The 16,728-nt window shown below is 43.8% G+C and overlaps 1 protein-coding gene and 1 non-coding gene across 2 annotated transcripts in view; both read left to right on the forward strand.

The window, feature by feature from the left end:
* The window catches only part of Nup210l (nucleoporin 210 like), a 115,929-nt gene that overhangs the window by 93,416 nt on the left and 5,785 nt on the right, over positions 1 to 16,728 (forward strand). Inside the window, exons 30-35 of the mRNA XM_028753084.1 lie at positions 2,500 to 2,674; positions 3,943 to 4,118; positions 6,226 to 6,443; positions 11,363 to 11,499; positions 12,818 to 12,941; positions 15,298 to 15,447. Of these exons, the coding sequence (XP_028608917.1) occupies positions 2,500 to 2,674; positions 3,943 to 4,118; positions 6,226 to 6,443; positions 11,363 to 11,499; positions 12,818 to 12,941; positions 15,298 to 15,447 (980 nt within the window). The remainder of the gene's footprint in view (positions 1 to 2,499; positions 2,675 to 3,942; positions 4,119 to 6,225; positions 6,444 to 11,362; positions 11,500 to 12,817; positions 12,942 to 15,297; positions 15,448 to 16,728) is intronic.
* Positions 11,761 to 11,867, forward strand: LOC114609120. The gene has a single exon (XR_003709461.1). It is a non-coding gene; the product is annotated as a U6 spliceosomal RNA (small nuclear RNA).

Here is a 16,728-nt window from a genome sequence, read left to right on the forward strand (position 1 = left end):
CTTGAGGCTGTGTGACCACAGGTCACGTCCACTACCTGTGGAGGGGCTTGGGGCGTTGCCCTTACATGATTGATGGTCAAAAATCTGTGGAGGGCTGTGACCTCGTGTCAGGAGCCTGGTGTTCGGGAGCGTGGCAAAACGCCTTCGATCCGTCGAAGTCACCGTGGTTTCCAGCCTGTGGCTGACCAGGAACCAGGCTGCCTTTCACGGTCCTACATGTGTGTGAGTATCTGTGTAAGTATGTATATATAAGAGTATATGTGTGTATGTATAAGAGTGTATGTGTGTGTGTAAGAGTGTGTGTGTGAGTGTGTGTGTAAGTCTGAGTATGTGTGTGGTTTGTATGTGTGTGTGTCCAGGCACATGCCACAGTGAGCATGTGGAGGACAGTGTTCACCTTCAGCAGTCAATTCTCTCCTTCCCTGATGGGATCCTAGGATCAAAATCAAGTTGAGTTTTTGTGTCAAACACTTTTATACAAGCCACTATTTCACTAGCCCAAAATAACCTCCATTTTGTATTTTGAGACAGGGACTCAGAGTCCAAGCCAGCCTCAACTCTGTATGTAACTGAGGGTCCTCAACTCTGTATGTAACTGAGGGGGACCATGGACTCTTGATGTTCCTGCTTCTACCTCCTCAGTGCTAGGAGCTCAGGTGTGTGCCACCATGCCTGACTTCCCATGAGTGTTTGGGACAGGGTCTCGATGTCTTGTTCCTGCTACCCAGCTCCCAAGTGTAGCTCCAGGTGTATGCCACCACACCGTTTATTTTTACCCTTTGACTGTTATGATGGGTGATGCTGTGGACATCATTCATGAATGAGTACTTATTTGGATATCTGCTATCAATTATTTTTGTCCAATTTTTTTTTTTTTTTTGGTTTTTTGAGACAGGGTTTCTCTGTGTAGCCCTGGCTGTCCTGGAACTCACTCTGTAGACCAGGCTGGCCTCGAACTCAGAAATCCGCCTGCCTCTGCCTCCCTAGTGCTGGGATTAAAGGCGTGTGCCACCACTTCCCGGCCTCCAAATAATTTTCTGGTTTTTTTCTTTTTTTTTTTTTAAAGATTTATTTATTTTATTTATGAGTACACTGTAGCTGTCTTCAGACACACTAGAAGAGGGCATCCAATCTCATTATGGATGGCTGTGAGCCACCATGTGGTTGCTGGGATTTGAACTCAGGACCTCTGGAAGAGCAGTCAGTGCTCTTAACCGCTGAGCCATCTCTCCAGCCCCCCAAATAATTTTCTAATACTCAACAGGACTTGGCTTTTAAAGAGAGAAGCACAGGCCTAGTGTTTTGTGCCTGTAGTCCCAGCACATGAGGAGGTAGAGACATGTGCTAGCTAGTTTTATGTAAAGTTGACACAAGTTAGAGTCATCTGAGAGGAGGCAACCTCAACTGAGAAATTGCCTCTGTAAAATCAGGCTGTAGGCATGCCTGAAAGGCATTTCCATAATGATTGATTTGGAGGGTCCAGATCATTGTGAGTGGTGCCACCCTGGACTAGTGGTCTTAGGTTCTATAAAAAAGCAGACTGAGTAAGCCGTGAAGAGTAAGCCAATAAGTAGCACCCTTCCATGGGCTGCATCAGCTCCTATGTCTAGATTACTACCCTGCTTCAATTCCTGCTCTGACTTCCCTCAATGATGGACTGTTACTGGAGGAGTAAGCCAAACAAACCTTTCCCTCCCCAAGTGGCTTTTTGTGTGTTTTATCTTAGCACTTGAAACATTAACTAAGATAAGACAGGAAGATCAGGGATTCAAGGTCATCCTTGGCTACATAGAGTTTAAGGTCAGCCTAGAATACATGAGACTGTGGGGTAGGAGGGGGACAGCCAAAGCTGGGCATGTATATGCGCCTGTATATGTCAGCACTAGAAAGGTGGAGGGAGAATCAGGTGTCAAGTTAGCCTTTAGCTACATAATGAGCCAGCCTGGGCTACATGAGACCTTGTTGTGTAGTCTTTAGGTCTGGTTATTTTTGTTGTGTGATTTTATTTTCTTTTTAATTTGTGACTTTTGTGGGGGAGGACTTTTTCTGTTGGGGGGACAGGGTCTCTCTGTGTATCCTGGAGCCCGCTGTATAGACCAGACTGGCCTCAAATTCACAGAGATCCACTTGCCTCTGCCTCCCAAGTGCTGGGATTAAAGGCCACCGTGCCCTGTTCAAGGTTTTCGTTTTCTCAATTATTTGTTTTTCTTTCGTTTTTATATGCATGTGCGTGTTGTTGTATGAGCTGACGTGCTCTCTGTGTACTGTTTATTTTTTAAGTTTTTAGTTTTCTGAGATGGGGCTTTTCCCATAGAGCCCATACTAGCCTAGATTTCACTCTATGGTCCAGGTTCCCTTCATAGGCATGGCAAGCCTCTTGCCTCAGCTCTCAGTGCGGAAGTACCGGTGAGCCAACACACTCACTTGTCAGTCTTCACCTGCTTCCCTCCGATCAGATAGGGTTCCCAAGAGTGCTTACTTGCTCTGTTTATCTCCTAGGGAAGGCGCAGCCTTTGTGAGTTCCCGTGTTCTCAAGTGTTTCCCTAATTCCTCTGTCATTGAAGAAGATGGTGAAGGCCTCCTGAGATCTGGATCCATTGCGGGTACTGCAGTATTGGAAGTCACTTCTATAGAACCTTTTGGAGTCAATCAAACAACCATAACTGGAGTCCAGGCGAGTCAGGGACTAAATCAATAAAATAATGGGGCCTGTAGTATAGCTTAATACCAGAGTCTGTGCCTAGCATTCAGGAGCTTAAGGTCTGATTCCAGCACCTCTAAAACTAAGTAGATGGAATGTCATGGCCTGGGAGGAGTGTCCTCTCCTGAGAATTAAGAGCTCCCCTGGAAGACAGATGATCGTGTCAGAGCAGATCCTGACTTGGCTTCAAAGCATCATATTAAAACAGACCTTCACGGCCCTGATGGAAGGGATTCGCCTCACAGATTTGCAGACGGGTGAGAGCAGAGTACAGAAGTGCCTCTGTTAGAGTCTGGATCTGAAGCTGCGTATGGTGACATGTGACTTTAATCCTAGCACTCAGCAAGCTGAGGCACAAGGACTGTTGCATATTCAAGGCCAGCATGGGCTACAGAGTGAGACGCTATCTCAAAAAGTATATAAATGTTTGACTTCTCTATAGAATTAAAATTTTTAGAGTGAAAAGAGGCCTCAGAATACTTCTTGACCTCCTAGCTCAGATCAAATGTAGAAAAAGTCCCAGAAGCATGTTAATCTAACTAACAGCAGTCTTTTGAGTACTAGATATGTGCTGTATTCTAGCCCATATATTAGTCCTGCTGTCTGCAGTACCTCCTTTTACTACATAAAGCTATGAAGTAACAAACTTGGATCAGATTGGTTTTCTCTTACTGTAATCTAGCTTTCATACTATGGAAAAATCTACTGTGTTTCTGAGAAGCAGTCATGGAGTGATAGGCCCCAAGCACTGCAGAGAGTAGACCAGGCCCACTCCAGCCTCTCTTCACCTGCCAGCTTGAATAATGAAGCCGCCTCTCCCTGTGCCATCATATTTCCTTTCACCACAAGCATGTCTAATCAAAAGCTCTTTCCTACAAAGGAATCCTGGGGCTAGGGAGATGGCTCAGTGGGTAACAGCACTTATGCAAGCCTGAGTTCAGATCCCCAGAACCCATAGAAGAGCCAGATGCAAGTGTCAGTAATCCCAGTGGGCTTACAAGAAGTGAGAGGCAAGGACCGGAGAAACTCCAGAAACTCAAGGGGCTGCTAGCCTGGCTTTAATGGCAGTCAGGAGGCCTGGTCAAGACAGGAAGGCAGGGACAAACACCAGACAGTTGTCCTCTGCTCTTCACACATGCCACACACACCCTCAAGGCTCACAGCCTTGGTTATAGATTCTAGTGTGATAGCAGCTCTTCTCCAGTGGCATTCTCTGTACTAGTGGGTTTTGTCTCCCACAGGTAGCACCAGTGACTTACCTTCGATTGAGCAGCTACCCCAAGCTATACACAGCACAAGGAAGGACCCTGTCAGCCTTTCCTTTGGGCATGTCTCTCACCTTTATTGTTGAGTTTTATAATAATATTGGAGAAAAATTTCACACCCATAATACTCGGCTTTATATGGCTCTGAACAGGTATGGAGGTCAAAGGGGCATGGTTGGCACTGTTGGTAGAAGAAACCTTACAAGTTAACTCGGTGTTCTGCGGCAGTTTCAGCAGACTTCTCTTACACTCTGAACTTGGAATCTGACCTCGATTTCTTTTCTCAGAATGAAAATAATGAGCCCTGTGTGGTAATACATGCATGGAATCCCTGAATAAGGAATGTGAAGTGGAAAATGTCTGATTGAAAGCAAGCAGAGCAAGCATGGGCTCCATGCATAGCAATGAGTTCCAGTCCAATGTGGGCTACAGAGTATGACCCTATTTTAAGGTGCATAAGGCTGAGAGATGACTAGAAATACAGCTTCGAAGTAGAACACTCCTTACAGTGGTTTGTTCTCAGCAACACATGTCCACAGAGCCAGAACCAGTTAAAGAGTATTGTCAGCTGGCCTTGATGCCTGTAATCACAGTACTTAGAAGACTCACACAGGAGGATTGCCATGAGATAAGGCAGTTCCAGGTCAGCCTGGACAACAAACTGAAACTCTCTCTAAAAAACAAAATTGTCTAGAGAGAGTTCAAAAATGGCTCAGCAGTTCCAAGTGCTTACAGCACTTTCTGAGAACTAAGCTCAGTTCCCTAGCATCCACAGTGGGAAAGTCACAAGCATAACTCCAGTTCCAGGGGATCCAGTTCTCTCTTCAGCCTCTGTGGCTACACACACACACACACACACACACACACACACACACACACACAAATATAACAGGTTTTTTGAGAGAATATTGTCAGCCAGACATGGTTATATGTGCCTTTGCTCCCAGTACTCTGGAGGCAAAGACAGGCCAGCCTGCTTTACATAGCAAGGCCAGTGCTTCCTAGGGCTCTATAGTGAGACCATGTTTCAAAAACAAAAGAATACTGTTAATTAAGAAAGTTTGAAGTAGGTTTTGAATCTTATAGTGTTAGTTTACAAAGTGTACACAAGAGCTACCTATTACTATCAGAGAGCTTCTCAGTGCATTCCTTCTTTGGAGCCCCTCACACTCAGGAATTGTTTCTTGTTGTACCTAATAAATCTCTCATTTAAAATAAAATAGACAACTTGACTCAAGCCAGATATTATGACACTCCCATAATCCCAGCACAGCTCTTGAGAGATGGAGGCAGGAGGATCAGGAATTCTGTGATATCCTCAACTACATAGGAGTTCCAGGCTAGCCTATACTATATGAAAGTGTCTCAAAACAACACAAAAAAGTTTTATTGTGACAAGATGTGGTGTCAAAAACCTTTAATCCCAGCATTCAGGAGGCAGAAGCAGGCAGATCTCTGCTTGCTTGCTTGCTTGCTTGCTTGAGCTTGAAGCCAACCTGATTTGGATAGAAAGTTCCAGGACAGCTGGGGCTACATAGTGAGATCCTGTTTTTAAAAACAAAACAAAGGGCCAGGCGGTGGTGGCACACGCCTTTAATCTCAGTACTTGGGAGGCAGAGGCAGGCGGATTTCTGAGTTTGAGGCCAGCCTGGTCTACAGAGTGAGTTCCAGGACAGCCAGGGCTATACAGAGAAACCCTGTATCGAAAAAACAAAACAAAACAAAACAAAAAAAAGAAGAGCCAAGTGTACCTATAATCCCAGCACTTAGACAGTCCATACCCAAAATGCTAGTATTTGGGAGGTGGAGGCAGGAGGATGAGAAATTTGAGGTCATCCTGAGCTACATACAGGATCAAGGAAAGCCTAGTTTACATGAGACCCTCTCTCAGTGAGGTGGCTCAGCAAGGCACTGGCTGCCATGCCAGATGAACCAAGTTCAATTTCCAGGTCCCAGATAGTGAAAGGACAGAACTCATACCCTAAAAGTTGTCCCCTGTCTACCACACATGGGCTATGGCATACGTGTGCCCATCACACACACAGAGACAATTAGTAAAAAAAACTTTGAAACCAACTCATGGTAGGTTCTCTCAATCTTTTCCTATGTAGTATCTCTCTATAGGAATTATTCATCTATTTGGGACAGGATCTTGCTTGGTAGCTCTGGCTAGCCTGGTATTCACTATATATACACCAAACTGAATTATGTGCTCAGCTGCTCTTTTCAGACACTTCTGCCTTTCGTGTCTGCTTTCAGAGATGACTTGCTGCTTATTGGACCAGGAAACAGAAACTATACATATATGGCCCAGGCTGTGAATAAAGGGGTGACCGTTGTGGGGCTTTGGGACCAAAGACATCCTGGCATGGCAGATTACATTCCTGTTGCTGTAGAACACGCCATTGAGCCAGACACCAAGCTTGTCTTTGTTGGCGACGTCATCTGCTTCAGCACCCAGCTTGTCAATCAGCATGGTGGGTATATGTCTCTTTAACCACAAGCAGAAGACAGTTCTGTTGGGTGGGGTAGTCCACACCTTTAATCCCAGCACTAGGGAGGCAGAGGCAGGTGGATCTCTGAGTTTGAGGCCAGCCTGGTCTGTATAACCAGTTCCAGATTAGCTAGGGTGATATAATGAGACCCTGTCCCTCCAGCACCCCAAGAAAGTACTGGACTCAGGTCAGTAGCAGGAGCCCTTGCCTGCTGAGCCATCTGATGGTTTAGAGTGTTTCAATTTTTGTCATTCTAGCTGAATGACCATTTTTCTCAATAACCAATTAAACGTTAACTAGTAGCGTTTATCACTAGTAGCCTACTGAACACAACTTTATATTAAATAATGTAGATAATCTGGGGTACATTGTGTTCATCTCAGCTTCTGAAGGAAGGTAAGTAACTGCTAGGTTAAAATTAATAAAAGTGCCAGGCATGGTGGCACACACCTTTGATCCCTGCACTTAAGAAGCAAAGGCAGCCAGATCTCTATGAGTTCAAGACCACCATGGTCCACAAAGTGAATTCCAGTACAGCCAAAGCTACACAGAGAAATCCTGTCTCTAAAAACTAAAAAATTAAAATAAAATAAAAAGTAAAAAGTAAAAGCTGGACTAGAGAGATAGCTCCATGATTAAGAGCACTTCTTATTCTTCTTTTTTTTTTTTTAATTTATTATATATGAATACACTGTAGCTGTCTTCAGACACACCAGAAGAGGGCATCAGATCTCATTACAGATGGTTGTGAGCCACCATGTGGTTGCTGGGATTTGAACTCAGGACCTCTGGAAGTGCAGTCAGTGCTCTTAACCACTGAGCCATCTCTCCAGCCCAGAGCACTTCTTATTCTTGATAGGCCCTGAGTTCAATTCCCAGTGCCCACATAGTGGCTCACAACCATCTCTAACTCCTTCTTCTGACCTCCATTGGAAACAGGCACATATGTAGTGTACATATGTGCGTGTAGGCAAAACATTCATACACAAAATGTAAAAGTCTACAAATATTTAAAATTATAATAATAAAAGAAAAAAATCAATGGGGCTTTAGTTTGAGAACCAAGTATATATATGCTATTCTGTGAGGCAACAATCCTGGACTAATCCAATGTCTAATAGATTACTGTGGTAAGTTTATCGAGCCTGAGTTTGTGCACGAATGGATATGCCCTGGTACACAGAGGACAACTTTGTGGAGTTGGTTCTTCCTTCACTGGGGGTTCAGGGGATCAAAGTCAGGTCATGAGGCTTGCACAGAAAGCACTTACACTGTCCTAGCCAAACCATTTGCTAGCCCTAAACTATCTTGACCTGCAAAACATTTCTATTGGAAGGAAGTTCTATTAAGTTCAATAAAAATGATAAAAAATTATTCCTTGAGTTCAATCCCTAGCATTCAAAAATAAAAAGTAAATTTCTCCTTGGCTGGGAAGTGTTCATTCTTTTGGCTTTAGAGGCAGAATGTCTGAAAGTGGTAAATATTGCCAAAAGTCATCTGCTATGGAGCACTGTTCACTAAGCATACAGCCATCCTCTGCATCAGAGCAGTGGGACTCCTAGGAGATCCCTACATCAGACTTGTTCGTTGCTAATGTTACCTCATAGAAGAAAGGGATAGAGGGCGTCAGCGGAACCTCACCCTTTAGTACCTCACAGTTGTATGTGATTCTGCCCTGATTGTATACAACCTTCTAGCCTTGGGAGGTGCCAGAGTGCATACATAGTGTGGAAGGCTAACTGGGGGAGGGACTACATCTGTGCAGCTACAGGGAGTTGTCATCTCATTAGTTTTCCAAGTAGGACTTTGATTTGTTTAGTCACTGGCGCCCTAGAAGAAGAGGGCAAACAGTTATCTGTGACTTCCCAGGATAGAGTTCCTGCAGCCATCCATGTCTGACTGGCTGGATGATGTAGAGTTTTGGCTTTGACCTCTTGTAGTGAGAATTTTGGTTTCTTTGAAAAACACAAAAACATTATAGGAATATGTTTTCATTGTGTCCCAGGTGTGGGATATGGGGTTGCTTCAGATTGTCCACAGCAGCTGACTATGATTTGCCTCATGCTCTAGCAAGGGTGTAATTTTGCCAGTGGCAGATAGTTTCTGCAATTGTGTGACATTTGGAATTCTGGGAACTTTTCAGAGGGTACAGAAGTGCTAGAGCCCCAAGAGGGCCCCAAGGAGTTGTTAGTTGTTGGTTTAGTTGATTGCTGCTGGCCATGGTTTGTTAAGTAGTTATGCACAAAGAAAAAAACAGATACCCTGACAGCAAAGATCAGCAGGAAGTAGTTTAATGATAGCATTGCCCCCTTTCTCCTCTATCTTTTCTCTATCTAGTGTTAGGGGGTTAAAAAGGTGGAAAGAGGGGTGGAGAGGGGTAGAAGAAAAAAGAACCCACAAACTAGCAAAAGCCAGCTATAGCCTCTTTTCTGGGAACTACGCAGGGTTAAGCATGACAACATTGGATTTGATTTTAACATGCACTACATGTTTTACACCAGTTACAAAGGTAGCTTTAATCACCAAGGTCACATCATCCAGCCTTGGAGATGACCTGCAATGACCAGTGGATAATCCTAGGCCTGTGAGCTAAGCTTGCTTCAAAGTGAGTAATAAAAATTATAATTCCACAATTGCATGAAGCAAATGTTATTTAACATTTATGGGTGGGGGTGGGGCACAGGTGGAGGTGTCACGATGCACACCTGAAGGCTAGAGAACAACTTTCTTTTTTTTGGAGGGGGGTTTCTGAGACAGGGTTTCTCTGTGTAGCCCTGGTGGTCCTGGAACTCACTCTGTAGACCAGGCTAGCCTCGAACTTTCAAACTCAGAAATCTGCCTGCCTCTGCCTCCCTAGTGCTAGGATTAAAGGCGTGTGCCACCACCACCCGGCTGAGGACAACTTTCAAAAGTTAGGTTTCCCTTCTCTCCCACCATGTGGGTCCTGGAAATTAACTCAGGTCATCAGGCTTCATAGCGAGTTCCTTTCCCTGCTAAGCATCTTGCTAGCTCCAGAAGCAAGGCTTTTTAGCTGAGTTCATGCCAGAACCATCCTTCAGTTTTGCATTCTGGAATTTTGAAAGACAACCAAGTCCATACTACAAAGGATGAGGAAGCAGAAGGCCTACATGTCAGGATGAGAAATCCAGCAAGTGTCAGGTGTAGTGGCATATGCCTTTAATCCCAGGATTTGAGAGTCAGAGGTAGACAGATCTTTGTGTGTTCAAGGCCAACCTGGTCTACATATCAAGTTTAGGACAGTCAAGGATAAGCAATGAGACCCTACCTCAAAAAAAAAAAAAAAAAAAAAAAAAACGGGGTGGAGAGATGGCTCAGCAGTTAAGAGCATTTGTTGCTCTTCCAGAGGAACCAGGTTCAGTTTGAAGGGATTCTTGTTAGTCTGAACAAAGCAAACATGACTCTGGCAGGCCTTACCCTTCTCACCCATTCCTTCTGCCTTGATTAAAAAAACAAAAACAAAAACCTGTTAGATTTCATTACTAAAGTTAGCCACCAAGGTCTATTCCCTTATTTGGCCATTTGCTCCTCCTAAGGCTGGCTACCAAGGTCCAGCTACCAAAGTATTAAAGTCCAGTAATTAAAAGTCCTCTTTAGTTAACCTAATTCACATACCCAATTAAAATTAGACACATCATCCTATCAAGGGGTTTCCCCGTTTACCTTTATAAGCTGCCATTTGTCTATGGACCACGTCTGTCTCCTCTCTATCCAGAGGCAGTCCTTTGTCCCCACCCCCAACTTCCCATCTTCCTTTCCCCTTTTCTCTCCCTGTGTTCCTCTGCCCTCTGACTCCTTTGTTGCCAGAACTTACTTGGTCTTGAGGTGTCTTGAGCCAATAAGAGAGGTTCCCAACACCCACGTGGTGGCTCACAATCATCCATAACTGGGATTCCAGGGAATCTATTGCCATCTTCTGTTGATTTTTTGTTGTTGTTGTTGCTTTGTTTTGCTTTGTTTGACAAAGGTTCTCTGTGTAGTCCTAGCTCTCCTAGAACTTGCTCTGTAAACATGCTGGCCTCAAACTCAGAGAGCCACCTGCTTCCTGAGTGCTAGGATTTGGGATTAAAGGCATATACCACCACAACCAAAAATGCCATCTTCTGATCTCTGAGGGCACCAGCCATGTGTGGTACACAGACATACATGAAGGTAGTATGTATACATATGCACACATAAAAAATAAAAAAATTTAAAAGCTGGACATGATAACATATGCATTTAATCCCATTGCTCAGAAGGCCGAGGCAGGCAGATCTCTGAGTTCAAGGCTAGCCTAGTCTAAAGACCAAGTTCAAGAACAGCCAAGGCTATATAGAGAAACCCTGTCTCAGAAATAAACAAACCAAAAAACAAGCAAGAACAAAAACAAGCAAATAAACAAACAAAAAAACCTCTAAAAGGTTTAGAATAACTAAATCTTTGGCATTCCTTTGCCACTGTGCAATTTAAACCAAAATAAACCAATCCTGCCTCCCTGCCTCCCTGCCTCCCTGCCTCCCTGCCTCCCTGCCTCCCTGCCTCCCTGCCTCCCTGCCTCCCTGCCTCCCTGCCTCCCACCAGTCTGCACTTTGTCACCTTTGTCCTGTTTATATGAGCTCAAAGCAAATTCATGCTTAGCAAGCTCTAAAGAAGGTTTAATGCAGTTTTCCTTTTTTCTAAGATCAGTTATATTGGTCACCTCACTAGTTCATAGTCTGCGGGCAGTAAGTAGAGTTTGTTTTGCTGGCATGATACAGGAAGGGGAATCTGACATTCAGAAAGCTACCTACATTCTTGAAAACACTGATCTTACATGCCTCCTGATTGAGATTTTGAATAAAGTAATTTATGAATTTACACTGAGAACTTGCAGCCAAGCACTTTCTCTGGTCTTTCCCCAGGTGAGCCTGGGGTGTGGACGATCTCCACCAACAGTATTGTTCAGACAGACACGCTCACTGGAGTGGGAGTGGCTAGGAGCCCAGGAACTGCAACAATTTTTCATGACATCCCTGGAGTCGTGAAAACGTTTCGAGAGGTACACCCAACTGCACCACAGCTCAAGAGACTAGAGCGACTGTGCATTCGTTGGCTATACATGCCGAAAACATCCTAGGATGGAAGTGCACTTGCTAACAGACACCAAAACAGTTAGTTTTGGGGAAACATTGCAGAGATAGAGGCCCTAGCTTCCATCGCTACCTAAAAACAAAACAAAAAAACAATTTTTATTAATACCAGTTAGAATTCTTCCCAGAACTATGAGTAATCTAATCTCTGTTCTAAGAAATCACTAGGAGTGCTTGACTCAGGGTGCATATTCTAAAATTGGATCGATAAGACAGGGGGCTAGCATGGCCCCTGCACAAGGATGACACACAAATTTGTGAAGCATTCCATATTTGTATTGGGGGGGAAGGGATGGATGACCATGAGGTCTGGAAGATAGCTCAGTAGGTAACCCAGAACCAATGCAAAAGGCAGCTGTGGTGCCGGTGCTGGTGCCGGCCATCTGTAATCCCAGCATCCCTGTTGGGAGACAGGAGGCAGAGGCAGGAAATCTGCCAGATGCTTTCTTAGGAGCAGAAACAAGAGAGACCCTGCCTTAAAACAAGGAGGAAAGAGTGGACCAGCTTTGGAAAAGTTGCCCTTTAACTCCCACAGACATGCCATGGCATGCATGCGCCCACATTCCCACAGACATGCCATGGCATGCATGCGCCCACATTCCCACAGACATGCCATGGCATGCATGCGCCCACATTCCCACAGACATGCCATGGCATGCATGCGCCCACATTCCCACAGATAAAATAAATCTTAAATGGATCATTGTGAAGATGGTTCTACATGATTGTAGTCATCCTCCTACATGCAGGAGGTTGAGGCAAGATTGCTGAAACTAGAATTCCAGGAAAACCTTGGCTACACAGTGAGGTCCAGGTCAACCTGGGCAACAGTGTAAGACCCTGTCTCAAAACAAAATAAGAATATTTCTTCTGGGGATGTAGCTCAGTTGATAGAGTGCTTTACTAACAATGTAAATGAAGTCCTGGGTTCGAGTTCCACACATAAATCCGGTGTGCCTGTAATCCCAGTTCTGGGGATGTAGAGGTGAAGGCTGGAAGATCAGAAATTCAAGGTCATCCTAGGCTATAAAGGGAGATGTAATGCTAGCCTGGGGTACATGAGACCCTGTCTCAAAATAAAATAATAATAACTTTTCAGAAGTAAACAGATTTTGTGTTTCTCAAGTACATTAGAAATTTTGTGTTTGCATGAAATAGATACTTTTGGCTGAAATAAGTAAGGGGTAACAATGGAAGGGACCTGATTTTCCTTTGATTTGCTGACAGGTAGTAGTCAATGCATCATCAAGATTGACATTCAGCTATGACCTGAAAACTTACCTGACCAATACCCCCAATGCAACTGTATTCAAACTCTTCATCAGCACAGGCAGAAACATCAACCTCAAAGGTAAGGAGTTTCTCCACAGGCCCCTTGATTATATTGTCTTGCTTATCTTCCTCCAATCACTCTACTCCTTTGGGTTAATGTTTCCTTTTTTTTTTTTTTTTTAAAGATTTATTTATTTTATTTATGAGTACACTGTAGCTGTCTTCAGACATACCAGAAGAGGGCATTAGATCTCATTACAGATGGTTGTGAGCCACCATGTGGTTGCTGGGATTTGAACTCAGGACCTCTGGAAGAGCAGTCAGTGCTCTTAACCACTGAGCCATCTCTCCAGACCCTAATGTTTCCTTTTATTGGCTATGCTTAGTAGCAGGTACCTGTAAGGCTAGCATGTGAAAGCTAATACAGCTGGGTGGTAGTGGCGCATACCTTTGATCCCTGCACTTGGGAGGCAGAAGCAGGCGGATTTCTGAGTTCGAGGCCAGCCTGGTCTACAGAGTGAGTTCCAGGACACCCAGGGCCACACAGAGAAACCCTGTCTCGAAAAGCCAAAAAAAAAAAAAAAAAAAAGCTAATACATGGACTGAAGAGATGGCTGAGAGGTTAAGAGCAGTGGCTGCGCTTCCAGAGGTCACAGGTTTAATTCCCTGCCACATAGCAGCTCACAGTTCCAGGGTTCTGACACCCTCATAGAGACACAAATGTGAATAAACACAAGTGCACATAAAATTACAAAAAAAAATCTCAGGGGGCTAGAGAGACGGCTCAGCCATTAAAAGCACTGGCTACTTTCCCAGACGACCTAGGTTTAATTCCCAGAATTCACATGGCAGTTTACAGCTGTCTGTAACCTCAGGGAATCTGACATTCTCACCAAGATATAAATAAAAATAAATAAATCATTTTTGTTAAGCTTAAAAATGAGAGAAGCTAAGACACAAGCATTGCAGCATGTTCAAGGCCACCCTGACCTATAGCAAGAGCCTATCTCAAAAACTAAAACAAAAAAATGTCATCTTACTTCAAAACTGCCTCCAATTTTTATAAAGATTATTAAATCATGTGTAGGTATTTGGGTATGTGCACGTGAATATAGGTTGCCTTCAGCAGCCAGACACCTTACATGGGTGCTTGCAGCTGGTCTTTGGTACTTTGTAGGTTCTTCTTTTTCCCACCCTTTATCCCCTCCACACAGTTTCACCCTCTGTCATTAAATAGCAGAGAACGGATAGAGGAAAGAGAGAGGAATCTCTGAATCTCATTTCTTTCCTTTTGTTTCTTCTTCAAGCATGACTAATAACAAACCTAAACCAATCCCCCTAAATTATCAACACCCACCTATCCCACATCTTGGGCCCTAGCATTTATATACCCTCTGAAAAGTTCCCATAATTCCAAACGTCATACAATCATAGAAACTATTTGCAGCTGGCAAAACCACACCTCTTCTAAAGCACAAGGCAAATCATAGTCAGATGGTCTGAAGCGCCCCATATTCCAGGTGTGGACCTGAGATTAACACCTGGGAGAACATGTTCTTATAATATTTCTGTGCTTTTTTTTTTTTTTTTTTTTTTTTTTTTGGTTTTTCGAGACAGGGTTTCTCTGTGTAGCCCTGGCTGTCCTGGAACTCACTCTGTAGACCAGGCTAGCCTCGAACTCTCGAACTCAGAAATCCGCCTGCCTCTGCCTCTGCCTCCCAAGTGCTGGGATTAAAGGCGTGCGCCACCACCGCCCAGCATTTCTGTGCTTTTTAAAGAAACCAAAATTCTAGAATTCTCACTACACATGCTGTAAACTGAACTTGGGTTCTCTAGAAGAGCAATGAGTACTCTTAACTTCTGAGCTCTCTAGCCCTTGACTTGGTCTTGGTGCATAAATTGAAATCCATGAGATTTCAGAAATGACTGGATTAAAGTTGGGATTTTATTCTTTTGTGTGTGTGTGTGGTATTGGAGATCAGTGGTAGGGTCTTGTACATGCTAAGTAAGCAAGCATTCTATTATACTACTGAGGCATACTCCTACCCTGGATTAATGGGTTTTGTTTTTTTTATTTTTGTTTTTGAGACAGTGACTCACTACGTAACCCAGGCTAGTCCAGTACTCACCATGTAAAGCAATCTGGCCTTGAACTTTGGCCTCTACTCTAGAGTGCTGGGATTAAAGACATCTTGGGTTTGTTTTTTAAAGATTTTATTTATGTCAATGTGTCTGCCATGTGTACAGGTTCCCATACAAGGATGTCGAAAACCTTGTTTACAGGTTTTGACTACCCAGTGCAGGTGCTGGGAACTGAACTCAGGTCCTCTGGAAGAACAAGTGCTCTGAGTCACTGACCTATCTTTCTAGTCCCCATGATTTTCTTTTACAAATCCCTGATGCTAACAGTTATTTAACTCTTCTCTGCTTCTTAGGATCCTGTACCCCAAGTCAAGCTTTGGCCGTTGAAAACGTTCTTCTTCCTGAAACCCTCATGCTATGCCATGTGCAGTTCAGCAATGCTTTACTAGACATTCCAGCAAGTAAAGTCTTTCACATCCATTCAGAATTCAGTGTGGAGAAAGGTAGGGTCCAGCAGTGAATGGCTCTCTTTTGTCCTGTCTCTACACCTGTTACCCTCCTGTTGAACTATATTTGTGTTCTCTCAGTCTCTAGAGCCTTTCTCAACCCACTCAACAAAAGGTTGTATTTTTTGTTTGTTTGTTTTGTTTTGAGGTATCATGTATCCCTGGCTGGCCTCAAACAAGAATAACCTCTAACTGATGGTCCACCTCCAGAGGGCTAAGATTGTAAACTGTGCTACCATGTCCAGTTTATACACTGCTGGGGATCAATCCTAGAGCTTTGTGCATGTTAGAAAAACTCCAACTGAGCTGTATCCCCTATTCAACAAACTTTCATTAACACATGCCGCCTAAAACATGCTGTTTTACTATCTATAATTTACTTTTTTCTTTGGTTTGTTTTGGTTTGTTTTTTTTGAGACAAGGTCTCACTATATAGCCCTGAATGGCCTGAAACATATTGTGTAAACCAGCCTGGCCTTAGACTCACAGAGATCCACCAGACTTTGCTTCCAGCGTGCTGAGATTAAAGGCATATACCATCATGCCCAGGCTTAGTTTTCAACATGTAGCACAGTATTTTAATATACCAAATGAATGTCATTAACAGGAAACACATGGTAACATTCAGATGGCTCGATATAAATGGACTAACCCAAAATAAGAGGATTTAGCTAGGCCTTGTGGTATAAACCTGTAATTCCAATACCTAGAAGGCTGAGGTAGGAGGATCACAAAATGAAGACTAGTCTACAGAGTGAGTTCAAGTTTATCTGGGCAATCTAGTGAGAGTTGTTCAAAATAAAATGAAAGGCAGTTGGGAATACTCAGTGGTAGAGTGATCACCTGGCATGTAGCAGGTCCAAGGTCAGTATTACACACAAAATGTGTGTGTGTGTGTGTGTACTCAGTGGAGGAGGGGAGAAGGGGAAAGAAGGAAAGAGAGGCAGAGAGAGGTAAGGAGAGGGAAGGCAGGATGATATACCATTTGAGCTCTTGAGCGCTCTCAGCTTGAATAGTATGGGTAATGAACAAGCACTAAAAGGTTCATTCAGAAACCTGCTGGACACTGAATAGCTCTTTAAGAAAGTTCCAGGACAAGATGCAGATGGAATGGTACCTCCACTCTACAGCAGGGTCAGGACAAGATGCAGATGGAATGGTACCTCCACTCTACAGCAGGGTCAGGACAAGATGCAGATGGAATGGTACCTCCACTCTACAGCAGGGTCAGGATAAGATGCAGATGGAATGGTACCTCCACTCTACAGCAGGGTCAGG

Source organism: Grammomys surdaster, unplaced genomic scaffold (assembly GCF_004785775.1).
Source record: "Grammomys surdaster isolate TR1022 unplaced genomic scaffold, NIH_TR_1.0 125946, whole genome shotgun sequence".
NCBI lineage: Eukaryota > Metazoa > Chordata > Mammalia > Rodentia > Muridae > Grammomys > Grammomys surdaster.